The 20,862-nt window shown below is 50.9% G+C and overlaps 3 protein-coding genes across 3 annotated transcripts; all 3 read left to right on the top strand.

The window, feature by feature from the left end:
• Window positions 1–1,154: 1,154 nt before the first annotated feature.
• LOC134284532 (uncharacterized) lies at window positions 1,155–6,383 on the top strand. The gene has a single exon (XM_062843509.1). It carries the CDS (start codon window positions 1,155–1,157, stop codon window positions 6,381–6,383), a length of 5,229 nt encoding a protein of 1,742 aa, XP_062699493.1.
• A 1,589-nt stretch (window positions 6,384–7,972) lies between these two features.
• On the top strand, window positions 7,973–13,201 carry LOC134284533 (uncharacterized). The gene has a single exon (XM_062843510.1). The coding sequence runs from the start codon at window positions 7,973–7,975 to the stop codon at window positions 13,199–13,201; it is 5,229 nt and encodes a 1,742-aa protein (XP_062699494.1).
• A 1,589-nt stretch (window positions 13,202–14,790) lies between these two features.
• LOC134284534 (uncharacterized) lies at window positions 14,791–20,019 on the top strand. The gene has a single exon (XM_062843511.1). The coding sequence runs from the start codon at window positions 14,791–14,793 to the stop codon at window positions 20,017–20,019; it is 5,229 nt and encodes a 1,742-aa protein (XP_062699495.1).
• The last annotated feature ends 843 nt before the right edge of the window (window positions 20,020–20,862 follow it).

Here is a 20,862-nt window from a genome sequence, read left to right on the forward strand (position 1 = left end):
GAAAAAAGATTGAAATTCAATTACAGTCAGGTTTTTTTTTATTCGGGGGATACGTACTGCGTAAAAAAACTCAGTTCAAAGTTCAGAAAACCGCATAAAAAAAGTCTGATAGGAATTAAACTAAATTGAAATCTAATTTCCCCGACCAACGAATCCATCCCACATTTCTAAACCCGTCTAATGTACTTTGCCCATATGTCTTGCTGCTTACCAGCACAGTACGATATGTATATAGATCTACCTATTGTATTTCTGCCTCAATGATCGGGTTTTTGTTTTTCTGCTGCTGTTAGTAATATACATTCCATCGAAAGTGAAAGCAATCACGCGTTTTTGATTTCGTTGCCGATCCCGAAAATATCGATATTTTGTGGTTTTAACCATTCGATTGCCCGCGGTAATATCATCCTCCGGTCATTAGACGCGCCGTGTGTGATTTAGTGCCAGTTACTAAGGTGGTCACCGCCGAGGATATGCGAAATCACGTAAATAAGAGTGCCACGTGACTACCCGCCTGAATTGCCCCCGTCGTCGCTTCAAAGCGAAGCTACTGAAGTGTCTGCCCCGTCGATGAGCCGCTGTAGAGTTGACCTGTGACTAGAAGATTCTAGAGAACCCCGCCCCGACAATACCCGGTGAGTCACCCGTTGCCCATCATTTGGTGCCGTGACCAGGATCCCTGGTTTCCCCGTCCCCGACTACACAACGTAACCTCGAACGAGCCGCTGTGAGGCTTCCCGTCACACCCATTGTGCAGTAGACTGGTCCAAAGTTTTTACTGTGGAAGTTGCTGAGAGATCCAGAAAATATAAATACGAGGCCTCCTGAGATTGGAGGTACCAGGTTAGTACCTTTCCAATCGAATAACCCCCCTCTTGCGGTACTTCTGGGTCTGTTTCGACCGTTTTAGTGTGCGACTGGATCACAGCCCGTTGCCGGACTTCGACATCGGTTCTTTTCCGGAATTTCGTCTCAAAGTATTACCGGATTACCCCTGCGCTTCATTGTTCCTGTTATTTTGATCAAATACAAGGCCTCCTGAGATTGGAGGTACCAGGTGAGTACCATTCCAATCGCATTATTTCCCCGTTTGCGGTACTTCCTGGGTCCTTTCTGGCCGTTTTAGCCCTACTGCGTTGGAGTAAGCGGGAACGATGCCGGACGAGAAGCGGTTGAAGGCGAAAGAGACGAAGCGGAAGAACGTTCTCGAGGCGCTGAAGCGATTGGATGCATTCGTCAAGAACTACGATCCCGATCAACACCAACAAGAAGTTCCCCATCGTTTGGATCGCTTGGAGAAAGTTTGGTGCGCATACGAAATCGTTCAGGAAGAGTACGAGGAGATGGATGACTCCGAAGAATTCGTCCAGAAGAATTTGGAGCTACGCGGAACTGTGGAGGAACTCTATTTCCGTGTGAAGGCTGGATTATCATCGAAGGTACCACCCCCGCCAAACCCCACTGCCGCTGTTGCCCCCGCTGTCCCTGCTGCTCAACCAACTTTGGCCAATGTAAAGCTGCCGACGATTTCGCTGCCAGAATTCGACGGAGATTTCAACAATTGGCTGACGTTTCACGACACTTTCATGTCGATGATCCACTCGTCGACGGAGATCTCCCAGGTCCAGAAGTTCCACTATCTCCGTGCAGCGTTGAAGGGAGAAGCGGCCAGACTGATCCAGTCCATCACGATCACAGCGAATAACTACGCCGTCGCTTGGGATACGTTGGTGAACCGCTACTCTAATAAGGCCATTCTCCGCAAGAAGCATATACGAGCCTTGTTGAAGCACCCCAAGATCCCGAATAACAACGTCGAAGCCCTGCACAAAATCGTCGATGAATTTCAGCGCCATACGAAGGTCCTGGAACAGCTAGGCGAACCAGTTGACCAGTTCAGCTCGATCCTCATTGAATTGCTGGAAGACAAGCTGGACGATGCGTCGCTTACCGCTTGGGAGGAATCCATCGCGACGAACGCTCACCCAACATACAACGAGATGGTCGATTTTTTGCAGAAACGCGCCCGTATACTGGAGACCATTTCGATCAATCGCCCGCAGAACAATGCTTCCAAGTCGTTTAGCCACCCGTCAGCCCAGAAGAAGCCGAGCCAGCCGAGATTGAGCTCCAACGCTGCCACCGAAGTTCCATCGAAATCCTTCCCGACGTGCCCTGCGTGTGAGAAACAGAGGCACTCAATTTTCGATTGTACCGTTTTCAACGGCCTCGATCCCAAAGGTCGCATGAAAGTGGTAACGGAGAAGAAGCTTTGCAGTAACTGCTTCCGCAGTGACCATTTCGCTCGCAACTGCCGCTCAAAGTTCAGCTGCAAGCACTGTTCGAGACGTCATCACTCCATGATTCATCCCGGGCCGGCAGAGATGGAGAAATCCGCTCCCGAAGCAGGAAGCGACGATCTTTCGCCTGGTCCATCTAGCGTGGTAACAGCTGTTGCCGCAATCCCGACACCCGAGGTCGTCTCCACCGTTAAATCGTCCAATGCCAGCGTATTGTTGACCACAGTGGTGCTCATAGTCGTCGATGTCTACGGACAAGAACACGTGGCCCGTGCCCTGTTGGATACAGGATCCCAACCGAACGCAATCAGCGAACGCCTGTGTCAGCTGCTCCATCTTCCTCGGAAACCTGTTAACGTTCCAATAGCTGGAGTTGACAGCACTGTTACGAACGCCAAGCATGAAATCCGAGCAGAAATCAGATCCCGTGTCGTCAACTTCTCCGAATCCTTGGAATTCCTGGTACTCCGGAGAGTTACGAGTGATACACCTTCAGCATCGTTCTCCACCTCCCGGTGGAACATCCCCGAAAACTTCGCCCTCGCCGATCCCGACTTCAACACTTGCAGAAAGGTGGATATGATCATCGGCGCTGCGCATTTCTATTCGTTCCTCCGAGATGGACGTTTCCGCCTGCTCGACCAAGGTCCCTTACTGGTTGAAACGGTATTTGGCTGGATAGTTGCTGGCAAATTTGAAAACCCAGCAGAATGCAGCAATCGACCCGCCGTAACTTGTCATGTGGCGACAGTTACCTCTGTGAGCGAGCAACTCGAACACTTTTGGCGCATCGAGGAACTAAATGGATCGGACTATTCCGTTGATGAGCAGAAGTGCGAGGATTACTATCGCGAAACAGTTTCTCGTGACCCGAGCGGTCGCTACGTCGTCCGAATGCCGAAGCACCCCGAGCACGACCGAATGCTAGGATCGTCGAAGTTGTCTGCTGTTCGTAGGTTGAAGTGGTTAGAGCTGAAACTGGCGAAGGACGAAAATATGAGGATTCAGTACCATGATTTTCTCCGCGAATACGTTGCTCTCGGCCACATGACTCCAGTTCCCGATAATGAAGAGTGTAGTTCGAACGTTTTTTATCTCCCGCACCACCCCGTACTGAAGGAGTCGAGCAGCACCACGAAGGTGAGAGTGGTATTCGACGGCTCCGCCAAGACAAGTTCCGGATGCTCCCTCAACGATTCCTTGCTCGTCGGACCAGTCGTACAGGACGAACTTATTAGCCTCATCCTCCGATTTCGAAAGTTTCCGGTTGCATTGGTGGCAGACATCGAAAAAATGTACCGCCAAGTCTCGATGAACCCCGCAGATCGCCCGCTCCAGAGAATTCTATGGCGGTTCGACGCTTCTGAGCCAATTCAGACGTATGAGTTGGGTACCGTCACGTACGGCCTCGCCCCGTCCTCCTTCCTCGCCACCCGGACGCTTTTGCAGCTGGTTGAAGATGAAGGCACCCCGTTCCCGAAAGCTAGCACGGCCATCAAGAAGAACGTTTACGTGGACGACCTCATCTCTGGACACAACAGCATCGAAGAAGCCATCGAACTCCGTGAAGAACTGGACTGTCTTCTGCAGAAAGGTGGTTTCCGTTTCCGAAAGTGGTGCTCCAATTCCCTCCCAGTTCTGGCTGGCCTACCTCCCGAGTTACTCGGGACGCAATCGTCTTTGAAGTTCGATCCCGAAGAAAGCATCAAAACACTCGGAATACGATGGGAACCGGAAGCAGATCTTTTCCGCTTTGACGTTTCCGTTACGATCCAGAACAAATCACCGACCAAGCGCACCATACTCTCCACGATCGCTCAGCTTTACGACCCTCTTGGCCTGATCTCTCCCGTCGTCGTCCAGGCAAAAATTCTGATGCAGAACCTCTGGCTGTTGGCGTTGGACTGGGATGACGAAGTTTCTCCAGATCTCCAACGAAAATGGGCTCAATTTTGTGAACAGCTTCCCACCCTCTCCAACTTCCGCATCGAAAGGTTTGCTTTCGCCCCTGGTTTCCAAACTGCGGAACTGCATTGCTTCGCTGATGCGTCCGAGGTCGCATATGGTGCCTGCATATACGTTCGCTCTGTTGCCGCTGATGGACAAGTGCAAGTGAGTCTCCTGGCTTCAAAGTCTAAAGTGGCCCCACTAAAGCCGCTTAGTATCCCGCGTCTTGAGCTGTGCGCAGCTCTCCTTACCTCTCGCCTGTACGAGAAGATTGTCAGCTCGTTGGACATGGAGTTTGATGGAAGCTTTTTCTGGTCCGACTCAACAATCGTTCTTCAGTGGATGAAGGCACCTCCACGAACGTGGAAAACGTTCGTAGCGAACCGCATCGCTGAAATTCAAGCTTCAACCGTTACTTCTCACTGGCAACACGTCTCCGGGAAAGAAAACCCTGCAGATATGATATCCCGTGGAGTTTTTGTCGAAGAGCTGATCCGCAGCGAGCTGTGGAAGCACGGTCCCCCGTGGTTACGTGAAGACAAATCAACGTGGCCCTCCCAAGGCATCCCAGAAACCAAGTTCAGCGTAGAAGAATTGGAGTTGAAAAAGAATGTGATTCTGACTACCCAGATTCTCCATCCCGATCCACTGTTCGAAAGGTTTTCGTCGTACCAAACTCTTCTCAATGTAGTCGGATTCTGCTTTCGTTTTTGCCACAATGCCCGTTTCAAACAACGACGAAACTCCAGCAGTGTGCTCTCCGTTGCCGAACTTCATCATGCCAGGACAGCCCTGGTCAAACTCGTCCAAGCTGAAACGTTTCCCGATGATCTGCAGCGCCTAAAGAAAGGGTTCATGGTGTCCAGTAAATCGCCTCTTCGCCTGCTAAGCCCATTCCTAGACGCTGACGGGCTGATCCGTGTCGGTGGCCGGTTACGGCTAGCTGACACACCATACGACGTGAAGCACCAAATCGTGCTCCCTGGATTTCACACGTTTACCCGCCTCCTACTGAAATTCCATCATCGCAAGCTAGTTCATGGTGGGATTCAGATGACTCTCGCAGTCGTCCGCGACGAATTCTGGCCACTGAACGGTCGGAAAGCTGTTCGGAGTGCTATTCGGAGCTGTTACGAGTGCAGTAGGGCGAACCCGCAGCCGATTCAACAACCGATCGGCCAGCTGCCAATTGCCCGAGTCACCGCAAATGAAGCCTTTGTCTGCACAGGGGTTGATTATTGTGGTCCCGTTTTTCTTAAGCCCGTCCACCGTAAAGCTGCAGCCCGTAAAAGCTACATCTGCGTTTTCGTCTGCTTGAGTACAAAGGCCGTTCACCTCGAGCTCGTCAGCGATCTGAGCACTCCCGCTTTTTTAATGGCTCTCGATCGTTTTGTCTGGAGACGAAACAGGCCTCAGCATTTGTACTCCGACAACGGTACAAATTTCATCGGCGCGAAAAATGCACTGCACAAGGTGTATCAAATGCTTCAACCCGGACCCGATAGCGACAAAATCAGTAAGCATCTCGCCGAAGAAAACATCCAGTGGCACCTGATTCCCCCGCGTGCCCCCAACTTCGGTGGTCTATGGGAGGCCGCCGTAAAGGTGGCCAAAGCCCATCTGGTCCGTCAACTCGGATCATCATTGCTGTCCTTCGAGGAGCTAACGACGATTCTAATCAGAATCGAAGGATGTATGAACTCCCGCCCGCTTCTTCCACTTTCCAGCGATCCTAACGATCTGGGAACTCTCACACCCGCACATTTCCTCGTGCGGAACATGATTCGCCCGCTCCCCGAAGTCGATATAAGAAACGTACCGCTGAATCGCCTCAACCAGTACGAGAAGCTCCAGAAGTACTCTCAAAACTTCTGGTACAGATGGCGAAACGAGTACTTGAAGGAGTTGAACCAGCAGTACTGTGCCAACCCGAAGCGCTACCAGGTCAACGTTGGTGACATTGTAATCTTGAAGGACGAATCCCTTGGTCCTGCCCGCTGGCCGCTAGCCCGCGTTATGGAGACGCACCCTGGCCAAGATGGTGTAACCCGTGTTGCAACCCTCCGAACGTCATCCGGGATTCTGAAGAGAGCAGTCTCCAAGATATGCCCGTTAGAGTGTGCCACTGAAGGCTGATAGGATAAGTACACTATAATTTTGTGAATTCTCTTTGATTATTTTGAAACTTGCTTTTCAAAGGTGGCCGGTAATGATAGGAATTAAACTAAATTGAAATCTAATTTCCCCGACCAACGAATCCATCCCACATTTCTAAACCCGTCTAATGTACTTTGCCCATATGTCTTGCTGCTTACCAGCACAGTACGATATGTATATAGATCTACCTATTGTATTTCTGCCTCAATGATCGGGTTTTTGTTTTTCTGCTGCTGTTAGTAATATACATTCCATCGAAAGTGAAAGCAATCACGCGTTTTTGATTTCGTTGCCGATCCCGAAAATATCGATATTTTGTGGTTTTAACCATTCGATTGCCCGCGGTAATATCATCCTCCGGTCATTAGACGCGCCGTGTGTGATTTAGTGCCAGTTACTAAGGTGGTCACCGCCGAGGATATGCGAAATCACGTAAATAAGAGTGCCACGTGACTACCCGCCTGAATTGCCCCCGTCGTCGCTTCAAAGCGAAGCTACTGAAGTGTCTGCCCCGTCGTAATGATAGGAATTAAACTAAATTGAAATCTAATTTCCCCGACCAACGAATCCATCCCACATTTCTAAACCCGTCTAATGTACTTTGCCCATATGTCTTGCTGCTTACCAGCACAGTACGATATGTATATAGATCTACCTATTGTATTTCTGCCTCAATGATCGGGTTTTTGTTTTTCTGCTGCTGTTAGTAATATACATTCCATCGAAAGTGAAAGCAATCACGCGTTTTTGATTTCGTTGCCGATCCCGAAAATATCGATATTTTGTGGTTTTAACCATTCGATTGCCCGCGGTAATATCATCCTCCGGTCATTAGACGCGCCGTGTGTGATTTAGTGCCAGTTACTAAGGTGGTCACCGCCGAGGATATGCGAAATCACGTAAATAAGAGTGCCACGTGACTACCCGCCTGAATTGCCCCCGTCGTCGCTTCAAAGCGAAGCTACTGAAGTGTCTGCCCCGTCGATGAGCCGCTGTAGAGTTGACCTGTGACTAGAAGATTCTAGAGAACCCCGCCCCGACAATACCCGGTGAGTCACCCGTTGCCCATCATTTGGTGCCGTGACCAGGATCCCTGGTTTCCCCGTCCCCGACTACACAACGTAACCTCGAACGAGCCGCTGTGAGGCTTCCCGTCACACCCATTGTGCAGTAGACTGGTCCAAAGTTTTTACTGTGGAAGTTGCTGAGAGATCCAGAAAATATAAATACGAGGCCTCCTGAGATTGGAGGTACCAGGTTAGTACCTTTCCAATCGAATAACCCCCCTCTTGCGGTACTTCTGGGTCTGTTTCGACCGTTTTAGTGTGCGACTGGATCACAGCCCGTTGCCGGACTTCGACATCGGTTCTTTTCCGGAATTTCGTCTCAAAGTATTACCGGATTACCCCTGCGCTTCATTGTTCCTGTTATTTTGATCAAATACAAGGCCTCCTGAGATTGGAGGTACCAGGTGAGTACCATTCCAATCGCATTATTTCCCCGTTTGCGGTACTTCCTGGGTCCTTTCTGGCCGTTTTAGCCCTACTGCGTTGGAGTAAGCGGGAACGATGCCGGACGAGAAGCGGTTGAAGGCGAAAGAGACGAAGCGGAAGAACGTTCTCGAGGCGCTGAAGCGATTGGATGCATTCGTCAAGAACTACGATCCCGATCAACACCAACAAGAAGTTCCCCATCGTTTGGATCGCTTGGAGAAAGTTTGGTGCGCATACGAAATCGTTCAGGAAGAGTACGAGGAGATGGATGACTCCGAAGAATTCGTCCAGAAGAATTTGGAGCTACGCGGAACTGTGGAGGAACTCTATTTCCGTGTGAAGGCTGGATTATCATCGAAGGTACCACCCCCGCCAAACCCCACTGCCGCTGTTGCCCCCGCTGTCCCTGCTGCTCAACCAACTTTGGCCAATGTAAAGCTGCCGACGATTTCGCTGCCAGAATTCGACGGAGATTTCAACAATTGGCTGACGTTTCACGACACTTTCATGTCGATGATCCACTCGTCGACGGAGATCTCCCAGGTCCAGAAGTTCCACTATCTCCGTGCAGCGTTGAAGGGAGAAGCGGCCAGACTGATCCAGTCCATCACGATCACAGCGAATAACTACGCCGTCGCTTGGGATACGTTGGTGAACCGCTACTCTAATAAGGCCATTCTCCGCAAGAAGCATATACGAGCCTTGTTGAAGCACCCCAAGATCCCGAATAACAACGTCGAAGCCCTGCACAAAATCGTCGATGAATTTCAGCGCCATACGAAGGTCCTGGAACAGCTAGGCGAACCAGTTGACCAGTTCAGCTCGATCCTCATTGAATTGCTGGAAGACAAGCTGGACGATGCGTCGCTTACCGCTTGGGAGGAATCCATCGCGACGAACGCTCACCCAACATACAACGAGATGGTCGATTTTTTGCAGAAACGCGCCCGTATACTGGAGACCATTTCGATCAATCGCCCGCAGAACAATGCTTCCAAGTCGTTTAGCCACCCGTCAGCCCAGAAGAAGCCGAGCCAGCCGAGATTGAGCTCCAACGCTGCCACCGAAGTTCCATCGAAATCCTTCCCGACGTGCCCTGCGTGTGAGAAACAGAGGCACTCAATTTTCGATTGTACCGTTTTCAACGGCCTCGATCCCAAAGGTCGCATGAAAGTGGTAACGGAGAAGAAGCTTTGCAGTAACTGCTTCCGCAGTGACCATTTCGCTCGCAACTGCCGCTCAAAGTTCAGCTGCAAGCACTGTTCGAGACGTCATCACTCCATGATTCATCCCGGGCCGGCAGAGATGGAGAAATCCGCTCCCGAAGCAGGAAGCGACGATCTTTCGCCTGGTCCATCTAGCGTGGTAACAGCTGTTGCCGCAATCCCGACACCCGAGGTCGTCTCCACCGTTAAATCGTCCAATGCCAGCGTATTGTTGACCACAGTGGTGCTCATAGTCGTCGATGTCTACGGACAAGAACACGTGGCCCGTGCCCTGTTGGATACAGGATCCCAACCGAACGCAATCAGCGAACGCCTGTGTCAGCTGCTCCATCTTCCTCGGAAACCTGTTAACGTTCCAATAGCTGGAGTTGACAGCACTGTTACGAACGCCAAGCATGAAATCCGAGCAGAAATCAGATCCCGTGTCGTCAACTTCTCCGAATCCTTGGAATTCCTGGTACTCCGGAGAGTTACGAGTGATACACCTTCAGCATCGTTCTCCACCTCCCGGTGGAACATCCCCGAAAACTTCGCCCTCGCCGATCCCGACTTCAACACTTGCAGAAAGGTGGATATGATCATCGGCGCTGCGCATTTCTATTCGTTCCTCCGAGATGGACGTTTCCGCCTGCTCGACCAAGGTCCCTTACTGGTTGAAACGGTATTTGGCTGGATAGTTGCTGGCAAATTTGAAAACCCAGCAGAATGCAGCAATCGACCCGCCGTAACTTGTCATGTGGCGACAGTTACCTCTGTGAGCGAGCAACTCGAACACTTTTGGCGCATCGAGGAACTAAATGGATCGGACTATTCCGTTGATGAGCAGAAGTGCGAGGATTACTATCGCGAAACAGTTTCTCGTGACCCGAGCGGTCGCTACGTCGTCCGAATGCCGAAGCACCCCGAGCACGACCGAATGCTAGGATCGTCGAAGTTGTCTGCTGTTCGTAGGTTGAAGTGGTTAGAGCTGAAACTGGCGAAGGACGAAAATATGAGGATTCAGTACCATGATTTTCTCCGCGAATACGTTGCTCTCGGCCACATGACTCCAGTTCCCGATAATGAAGAGTGTAGTTCGAACGTTTTTTATCTCCCGCACCACCCCGTACTGAAGGAGTCGAGCAGCACCACGAAGGTGAGAGTGGTATTCGACGGCTCCGCCAAGACAAGTTCCGGATGCTCCCTCAACGATTCCTTGCTCGTCGGACCAGTCGTACAGGACGAACTTATTAGCCTCATCCTCCGATTTCGAAAGTTTCCGGTTGCATTGGTGGCAGACATCGAAAAAATGTACCGCCAAGTCTCGATGAACCCCGCAGATCGCCCGCTCCAGAGAATTCTATGGCGGTTCGACGCTTCTGAGCCAATTCAGACGTATGAGTTGGGTACCGTCACGTACGGCCTCGCCCCGTCCTCCTTCCTCGCCACCCGGACGCTTTTGCAGCTGGTTGAAGATGAAGGCACCCCGTTCCCGAAAGCTAGCACGGCCATCAAGAAGAACGTTTACGTGGACGACCTCATCTCTGGACACAACAGCATCGAAGAAGCCATCGAACTCCGTGAAGAACTGGACTGTCTTCTGCAGAAAGGTGGTTTCCGTTTCCGAAAGTGGTGCTCCAATTCCCTCCCAGTTCTGGCTGGCCTACCTCCCGAGTTACTCGGGACGCAATCGTCTTTGAAGTTCGATCCCGAAGAAAGCATCAAAACACTCGGAATACGATGGGAACCGGAAGCAGATCTTTTCCGCTTTGACGTTTCCGTTACGATCCAGAACAAATCACCGACCAAGCGCACCATACTCTCCACGATCGCTCAGCTTTACGACCCTCTTGGCCTGATCTCTCCCGTCGTCGTCCAGGCAAAAATTCTGATGCAGAACCTCTGGCTGTTGGCGTTGGACTGGGATGACGAAGTTTCTCCAGATCTCCAACGAAAATGGGCTCAATTTTGTGAACAGCTTCCCACCCTCTCCAACTTCCGCATCGAAAGGTTTGCTTTCGCCCCTGGTTTCCAAACTGCGGAACTGCATTGCTTCGCTGATGCGTCCGAGGTCGCATATGGTGCCTGCATATACGTTCGCTCTGTTGCCGCTGATGGACAAGTGCAAGTGAGTCTCCTGGCTTCAAAGTCTAAAGTGGCCCCACTAAAGCCGCTTAGTATCCCGCGTCTTGAGCTGTGCGCAGCTCTCCTTACCTCTCGCCTGTACGAGAAGATTGTCAGCTCGTTGGACATGGAGTTTGATGGAAGCTTTTTCTGGTCCGACTCAACAATCGTTCTTCAGTGGATGAAGGCACCTCCACGAACGTGGAAAACGTTCGTAGCGAACCGCATCGCTGAAATTCAAGCTTCAACCGTTACTTCTCACTGGCAACACGTCTCCGGGAAAGAAAACCCTGCAGATATGATATCCCGTGGAGTTTTTGTCGAAGAGCTGATCCGCAGCGAGCTGTGGAAGCACGGTCCCCCGTGGTTACGTGAAGACAAATCAACGTGGCCCTCCCAAGGCATCCCAGAAACCAAGTTCAGCGTAGAAGAATTGGAGTTGAAAAAGAATGTGATTCTGACTACCCAGATTCTCCATCCCGATCCACTGTTCGAAAGGTTTTCGTCGTACCAAACTCTTCTCAATGTAGTCGGATTCTGCTTTCGTTTTTGCCACAATGCCCGTTTCAAACAACGACGAAACTCCAGCAGTGTGCTCTCCGTTGCCGAACTTCATCATGCCAGGACAGCCCTGGTCAAACTCGTCCAAGCTGAAACGTTTCCCGATGATCTGCAGCGCCTAAAGAAAGGGTTCATGGTGTCCAGTAAATCGCCTCTTCGCCTGCTAAGCCCATTCCTAGACGCTGACGGGCTGATCCGTGTCGGTGGCCGGTTACGGCTAGCTGACACACCATACGACGTGAAGCACCAAATCGTGCTCCCTGGATTTCACACGTTTACCCGCCTCCTACTGAAATTCCATCATCGCAAGCTAGTTCATGGTGGGATTCAGATGACTCTCGCAGTCGTCCGCGACGAATTCTGGCCACTGAACGGTCGGAAAGCTGTTCGGAGTGCTATTCGGAGCTGTTACGAGTGCAGTAGGGCGAACCCGCAGCCGATTCAACAACCGATCGGCCAGCTGCCAATTGCCCGAGTCACCGCAAATGAAGCCTTTGTCTGCACAGGGGTTGATTATTGTGGTCCCGTTTTTCTTAAGCCCGTCCACCGTAAAGCTGCAGCCCGTAAAAGCTACATCTGCGTTTTCGTCTGCTTGAGTACAAAGGCCGTTCACCTCGAGCTCGTCAGCGATCTGAGCACTCCCGCTTTTTTAATGGCTCTCGATCGTTTTGTCTGGAGACGAAACAGGCCTCAGCATTTGTACTCCGACAACGGTACAAATTTCATCGGCGCGAAAAATGCACTGCACAAGGTGTATCAAATGCTTCAACCCGGACCCGATAGCGACAAAATCAGTAAGCATCTCGCCGAAGAAAACATCCAGTGGCACCTGATTCCCCCGCGTGCCCCCAACTTCGGTGGTCTATGGGAGGCCGCCGTAAAGGTGGCCAAAGCCCATCTGGTCCGTCAACTCGGATCATCATTGCTGTCCTTCGAGGAGCTAACGACGATTCTAATCAGAATCGAAGGATGTATGAACTCCCGCCCGCTTCTTCCACTTTCCAGCGATCCTAACGATCTGGGAACTCTCACACCCGCACATTTCCTCGTGCGGAACATGATTCGCCCGCTCCCCGAAGTCGATATAAGAAACGTACCGCTGAATCGCCTCAACCAGTACGAGAAGCTCCAGAAGTACTCTCAAAACTTCTGGTACAGATGGCGAAACGAGTACTTGAAGGAGTTGAACCAGCAGTACTGTGCCAACCCGAAGCGCTACCAGGTCAACGTTGGTGACATTGTAATCTTGAAGGACGAATCCCTTGGTCCTGCCCGCTGGCCGCTAGCCCGCGTTATGGAGACGCACCCTGGCCAAGATGGTGTAACCCGTGTTGCAACCCTCCGAACGTCATCCGGGATTCTGAAGAGAGCAGTCTCCAAGATATGCCCGTTAGAGTGTGCCACTGAAGGCTGATAGGATAAGTACACTATAATTTTGTGAATTCTCTTTGATTATTTTGAAACTTGCTTTTCAAAGGTGGCCGGTAATGATAGGAATTAAACTAAATTGAAATCTAATTTCCCCGACCAACGAATCCATCCCACATTTCTAAACCCGTCTAATGTACTTTGCCCATATGTCTTGCTGCTTACCAGCACAGTACGATATGTATATAGATCTACCTATTGTATTTCTGCCTCAATGATCGGGTTTTTGTTTTTCTGCTGCTGTTAGTAATATACATTCCATCGAAAGTGAAAGCAATCACGCGTTTTTGATTTCGTTGCCGATCCCGAAAATATCGATATTTTGTGGTTTTAACCATTCGATTGCCCGCGGTAATATCATCCTCCGGTCATTAGACGCGCCGTGTGTGATTTAGTGCCAGTTACTAAGGTGGTCACCGCCGAGGATATGCGAAATCACGTAAATAAGAGTGCCACGTGACTACCCGCCTGAATTGCCCCCGTCGTCGCTTCAAAGCGAAGCTACTGAAGTGTCTGCCCCGTCGTAATGATAGGAATTAAACTAAATTGAAATCTAATTTCCCCGACCAACGAATCCATCCCACATTTCTAAACCCGTCTAATGTACTTTGCCCATATGTCTTGCTGCTTACCAGCACAGTACGATATGTATATAGATCTACCTATTGTATTTCTGCCTCAATGATCGGGTTTTTGTTTTTCTGCTGCTGTTAGTAATATACATTCCATCGAAAGTGAAAGCAATCACGCGTTTTTGATTTCGTTGCCGATCCCGAAAATATCGATATTTTGTGGTTTTAACCATTCGATTGCCCGCGGTAATATCATCCTCCGGTCATTAGACGCGCCGTGTGTGATTTAGTGCCAGTTACTAAGGTGGTCACCGCCGAGGATATGCGAAATCACGTAAATAAGAGTGCCACGTGACTACCCGCCTGAATTGCCCCCGTCGTCGCTTCAAAGCGAAGCTACTGAAGTGTCTGCCCCGTCGATGAGCCGCTGTAGAGTTGACCTGTGACTAGAAGATTCTAGAGAACCCCGCCCCGACAATACCCGGTGAGTCACCCGTTGCCCATCATTTGGTGCCGTGACCAGGATCCCTGGTTTCCCCGTCCCCGACTACACAACGTAACCTCGAACGAGCCGCTGTGAGGCTTCCCGTCACACCCATTGTGCAGTAGACTGGTCCAAAGTTTTTACTGTGGAAGTTGCTGAGAGATCCAGAAAATATAAATACGAGGCCTCCTGAGATTGGAGGTACCAGGTTAGTACCTTTCCAATCGAATAACCCCCCTCTTGCGGTACTTCTGGGTCTGTTTCGACCGTTTTAGTGTGCGACTGGATCACAGCCCGTTGCCGGACTTCGACATCGGTTCTTTTCCGGAATTTCGTCTCAAAGTATTACCGGATTACCCCTGCGCTTCATTGTTCCTGTTATTTTGATCAAATACAAGGCCTCCTGAGATTGGAGGTACCAGGTGAGTACCATTCCAATCGCATTATTTCCCCGTTTGCGGTACTTCCTGGGTCCTTTCTGGCCGTTTTAGCCCTACTGCGTTGGAGTAAGCGGGAACGATGCCGGACGAGAAGCGGTTGAAGGCGAAAGAGACGAAGCGGAAGAACGTTCTCGAGGCGCTGAAGCGATTGGATGCATTCGTCAAGAACTACGATCCCGATCAACACCAACAAGAAGTTCCCCATCGTTTGGATCGCTTGGAGAAAGTTTGGTGCGCATACGAAATCGTTCAGGAAGAGTACGAGGAGATGGATGACTCCGAAGAATTCGTCCAGAAGAATTTGGAGCTACGCGGAACTGTGGAGGAACTCTATTTCCGTGTGAAGGCTGGATTATCATCGAAGGTACCACCCCCGCCAAACCCCACTGCCGCTGTTGCCCCCGCTGTCCCTGCTGCTCAACCAACTTTGGCCAATGTAAAGCTGCCGACGATTTCGCTGCCAGAATTCGACGGAGATTTCAACAATTGGCTGACGTTTCACGACACTTTCATGTCGATGATCCACTCGTCGACGGAGATCTCCCAGGTCCAGAAGTTCCACTATCTCCGTGCAGCGTTGAAGGGAGAAGCGGCCAGACTGATCCAGTCCATCACGATCACAGCGAATAACTACGCCGTCGCTTGGGATACGTTGGTGAACCGCTACTCTAATAAGGCCATTCTCCGCAAGAAGCATATACGAGCCTTGTTGAAGCACCCCAAGATCCCGAATAACAACGTCGAAGCCCTGCACAAAATCGTCGATGAATTTCAGCGCCATACGAAGGTCCTGGAACAGCTAGGCGAACCAGTTGACCAGTTCAGCTCGATCCTCATTGAATTGCTGGAAGACAAGCTGGACGATGCGTCGCTTACCGCTTGGGAGGAATCCATCGCGACGAACGCTCACCCAACATACAACGAGATGGTCGATTTTTTGCAGAAACGCGCCCGTATACTGGAGACCATTTCGATCAATCGCCCGCAGAACAATGCTTCCAAGTCGTTTAGCCACCCGTCAGCCCAGAAGAAGCCGAGCCAGCCGAGATTGAGCTCCAACGCTGCCACCGAAGTTCCATCGAAATCCTTCCCGACGTGCCCTGCGTGTGAGAAACAGAGGCACTCAATTTTCGATTGTACCGTTTTCAACGGCCTCGATCCCAAAGGTCGCATGAAAGTGGTAACGGAGAAGAAGCTTTGCAGTAACTGCTTCCGCAGTGACCATTTCGCTCGCAACTGCCGCTCAAAGTTCAGCTGCAAGCACTGTTCGAGACGTCATCACTCCATGATTCATCCCGGGCCGGCAGAGATGGAGAAATCCGCTCCCGAAGCAGGAAGCGACGATCTTTCGCCTGGTCCATCTAGCGTGGTAACAGCTGTTGCCGCAATCCCGACACCCGAGGTCGTCTCCACCGTTAAATCGTCCAATGCCAGCGTATTGTTGACCACAGTGGTGCTCATAGTCGTCGATGTCTACGGACAAGAACACGTGGCCCGTGCCCTGTTGGATACAGGATCCCAACCGAACGCAATCAGCGAACGCCTGTGTCAGCTGCTCCATCTTCCTCGGAAACCTGTTAACGTTCCAATAGCTGGAGTTGACAGCACTGTTACGAACGCCAAGCATGAAATCCGAGCAGAAATCAGATCCCGTGTCGTCAACTTCTCCGAATCCTTGGAATTCCTGGTACTCCGGAGAGTTACGAGTGATACACCTTCAGCATCGTTCTCCACCTCCCGGTGGAACATCCCCGAAAACTTCGCCCTCGCCGATCCCGACTTCAACACTTGCAGAAAGGTGGATATGATCATCGGCGCTGCGCATTTCTATTCGTTCCTCCGAGATGGACGTTTCCGCCTGCTCGACCAAGGTCCCTTACTGGTTGAAACGGTATTTGGCTGGATAGTTGCTGGCAAATTTGAAAACCCAGCAGAATGCAGCAATCGACCCGCCGTAACTTGTCATGTGGCGACAGTTACCTCTGTGAGCGAGCAACTCGAACACTTTTGGCGCATCGAGGAACTAAATGGATCGGACTATTCCGTTGATGAGCAGAAGTGCGAGGATTACTATCGCGAAACAGTTTCTCGTGACCCGAGCGGTCGCTACGTCGTCCGAATGCCGAAGCACCCCGAGCACGACCGAATGCTAGGATCGTCGAAGTTGTCTGCTGTTCGTAGGTTGAAGTGGTTAGAGCTGAAACTGGCGAAGGACGAAAATATGAGGATTCAGTACCATGATTTTCTCCGCGAATACGTTGCTCTCGGCCACATGACTCCAGTTCCCGATAATGAAGAGTGTAGTTCGAACGTTTTTTATCTCCCGCACCACCCCGTACTGAAGGAGTCGAGCAGCACCACGAAGGTGAGAGTGGTATTCGACGGCTCCGCCAAGACAAGTTCCGGATGCTCCCTCAACGATTCCTTGCTCGTCGGACCAGTCGTACAGGACGAACTTATTAGCCTCATCCTCCGATTTCGAAAGTTTCCGGTTGCATTGGTGGCAGACATCGAAAAAATGTACCGCCAAGTCTCGATGAACCCCGCAGATCGCCCGCTCCAGAGAATTCTATGGCGGTTCGACGCTTCTGAGCCAATTCAGACGTATGAGTTGGGTACCGTCACGTACGGCCTCGCCCCGTCCTCCTTCCTCGCCACCCGGACGCTTTTGCAGCTGGTTGAAGATGAAGGCACCCCGTTCCCGAAAGCTAGCACGGCCATCAAGAAGAACGTTTACGTGGACGACCTCATCTCTGGACACAACAGCATCGAAGAAGCCATCGAACTCCGTGAAGAACTGGACTGTCTTCTGCAGAAAGGTGGTTTCCGTTTCCGAAAGTGGTGCTCCAATTCCCTCCCAGTTCTGGCTGGCCTACCTCCCGAGTTACTCGGGACGCAATCGTCTTTGAAGTTCGATCCCGAAGAAAGCATCAAAACACTCGGAATACGATGGGAACCGGAAGCAGATCTTTTCCGCTTTGACGTTTCCGTTACGATCCAGAACAAATCACCGACCAAGCGCACCATACTCTCCACGATCGCTCAGCTTTACGACCCTCTTGGCCTGATCTCTCCCGTCGTCGTCCAGGCAAAAATTCTGATGCAGAACCTCTGGCTGTTGGCGTTGGACTGGGATGACGAAGTTTCTCCAGATCTCCAACGAAAATGGGCTCAATTTTGTGAACAGCTTCCCACCCTCTCCAACTTCCGCATCGAAAGGTTTGCTTTCGCCCCTGGTTTCCAAACTGCGGAACTGCATTGCTTCGCTGATGCGTCCGAGGTCGCATATGGTGCCTGCATATACGTTCGCTCTGTTGCCGCTGATGGACAAGTGCAAGTGAGTCTCCTGGCTTCAAAGTCTAAAGTGGCCCCACTAAAGCCGCTTAGTATCCCGCGTCTTGAGCTGTGCGCAGCTCTCCTTACCTCTCGCCTGTACGAGAAGATTGTCAGCTCGTTGGACATGGAGTTTGATGGAAGCTTTTTCTGGTCCGACTCAACAATCGTTCTTCAGTGGATGAAGGCACCTCCACGAACGTGGAAAACGTTCGTAGCGAACCGCATCGCTGAAATTCAAGCTTCAACCGTTACTTCTCACTGGCAACACGTCTCCGGGAAAGAAAACCCTGCAGATATGATATCCCGTGGAGTTTTTGTCGAAGAGCTGATCCGCAGCGAGCTGTGGAAGCACGGTCCCCCGTGGTTACGTGAAGACAAATCAACGTGGCCCTCCCAAGGCATCCCAGAAACCAAGTTCAGCGTAGAAGAATTGGAGTTGAAAAAGAATGTGATTCTGACTACCCAGATTCTCCATCCCGATCCACTGTTCGAAAGGTTTTCGTCGTACCAAACTCTTCTCAATGTAGTCGGATTCTGCTTTCGTTTTTGCCACAATGCCCGTTTCAAACAACGACGAAACTCCAGCAGTGTGCTCTCCGTTGCCGAACTTCATCATGCCAGGACAGCCCTGGTCAAACTCGTCCAAGCTGAAACGTTTCCCGATGATCTGCAGCGCCTAAAGAAAGGGTTCATGGTGTCCAGTAAATCGCCTCTTCGCCTGCTAAGCCCATTCCTAGACGCTGACGGGCTGATCCGTGTCGGTGGCCGGTTACGGCTAGCTGACACACCATACGACGTGAAGCACCAAATCGTGCTCCCTGGATTTCACACGTTTACCCGCCTCCTACTGAAATTCCATCATCGCAAGCTAGTTCATGGTGGGATTCAGATGACTCTCGCAGTCGTCCGCGACGAATTCTGGCCACTGAACGGTCGGAAAGCTGTTCGGAGTGCTATTCGGAGCTGTTACGAGTGCAGTAGGGCGAACCCGCAGCCGATTCAACAACCGATCGGCCAGCTGCCAATTGCCCGAGTCACCGCAAATGAAGCCTTTGTCTGCACAGGGGTTGATTATTGTGGTCCCGTTTTTCTTAAGCCCGTCCACCGTAAAGCTGCAGCCCGTAAAAGCTACATCTGCGTTTTCGTCTGCTTGAGTACAAAGGCCGTTCACCTCGAGCTCGTCAGCGATCTGAGCACTCCCGCTTTTTTAATGGCTCTCGATCGTTTTGTCTGGAGACGAAACAGGCCTCAGCATTTGTACTCCGACAACGGTACAAATTTCATCGGCGCGAAAAATGCACTGCACAAGGTGTATCAAATGCTTCAACCCGGACCCGATAGCGACAAAATCAGTAAGCATCTCGCCGAAGAAAACATCCAGTGGCACCTGATTCCCCCGCGTGCCCCCAACTTCGGTGGTCTATGGGAGGCCGCCGTAAAGGTGGCCAAAGCCCATCTGGTCCGTCAACTCGGATCATCATTGCTGTCCTTCGAGGAGCTAACGACGATTCTAATCAGAATCGAAGGATGTATGAACTCCCGCCCGCTTCTTCCACTTTCCAGCGATCCTAACGATCTGGGAACTCTCACACCCGCACATTTCCTCGTGCGGAACATGATTCGCCCGCTCCCCGAAGTCGATATAAGAAACGTACCGCTGAATCGCCTCAACCAGTACGAGAAGCTCCAGAAGTACTCTCAAAACTTCTGGTACAGATGGCGAAACGAGTACTTGAAGGAGTTGAACCAGCAGTACTGTGCCAACCCGAAGCGCTACCAGGTCAACGTTGGTGACATTGTAATCTTGAAGGACGAATCCCTTGGTCCTGCCCGCTGGCCGCTAGCCCGCGTTATGGAGACGCACCCTGGCCAAGATGGTGTAACCCGTGTTGCAACCCTCCGAACGTCATCCGGGATTCTGAAGAGAGCAGTCTCCAAGATATGCCCGTTAGAGTGTGCCACTGAAGGCTGATAGGATAAGTACACTATAATTTTGTGAATTCTCTTTGATTATTTTGAAACTTGCTTTTCAAAGGTGGCCGGTAATGATAGGAATTAAACTAAATTGAAATCTAATTTCCCCGACCAACGAATCCATCCCACATTTCTAAACCCGTCTAATGTACTTTGCCCATATGTCTTGCTGCTTACCAGCACAGTACGATATGTATATAGATCTACCTATTGTATTTCTGCCTCAATGATCGGGTTTTTGTTTTTCTGCTGCTGTTAGTAATATACATTCCATCGAAAGTGAAAGCAATCACGCGTTTTTGATTTCGTTGCCGATCCCGAAAATATCGATATTTTGTGGTTTTAACCATTCGATTGCCCGCGGTAATATCATCCTCCGGTCATTAGACGCGCCGTGTGTGATTTAGTGCCAGTTACTAAGGTGGTCACCGCCGAGGATATGCGAAATCACGTAAATAAGAGTGCCACGTGACTACCCGCCTGAATTGCCCCCGTCGTCGCTTCAAAGCGAAGCTACTGAAGTGTCTGCCCCGTCGATGAGCCGCTGTAGAGTTGACCTGTGACTAGAAGATTCTAGAGAACCCCGCCCCGACAATACCCGGTGAGTCACCCGTTGCCCATCAACAAATATCGAAGATATACCTGGATTAATTGATTGATTTGTCTTTATTTAAGAGACTTTCAGCCCTTGGCTGGTTCGTCTCTCCCCTCTCTTCTTGGCGTAACGTCCTCATTGGGACAAAGCCTGCTTCTCAGCTTAGTGTTCTATGAGCACTTCCACAGTTATTAACTGAGAGCTTCCTCTGCCAATGACCATTTTGCTTGCGTATATCGTGTGGCA

Source organism: Aedes albopictus, unplaced genomic scaffold, assembly GCF_035046485.1.
Source record: "Aedes albopictus strain Foshan unplaced genomic scaffold, AalbF5 HiC_scaffold_268, whole genome shotgun sequence".
NCBI classification, from domain to species: domain Eukaryota; kingdom Metazoa; phylum Arthropoda; class Insecta; order Diptera; family Culicidae; genus Aedes; species Aedes albopictus.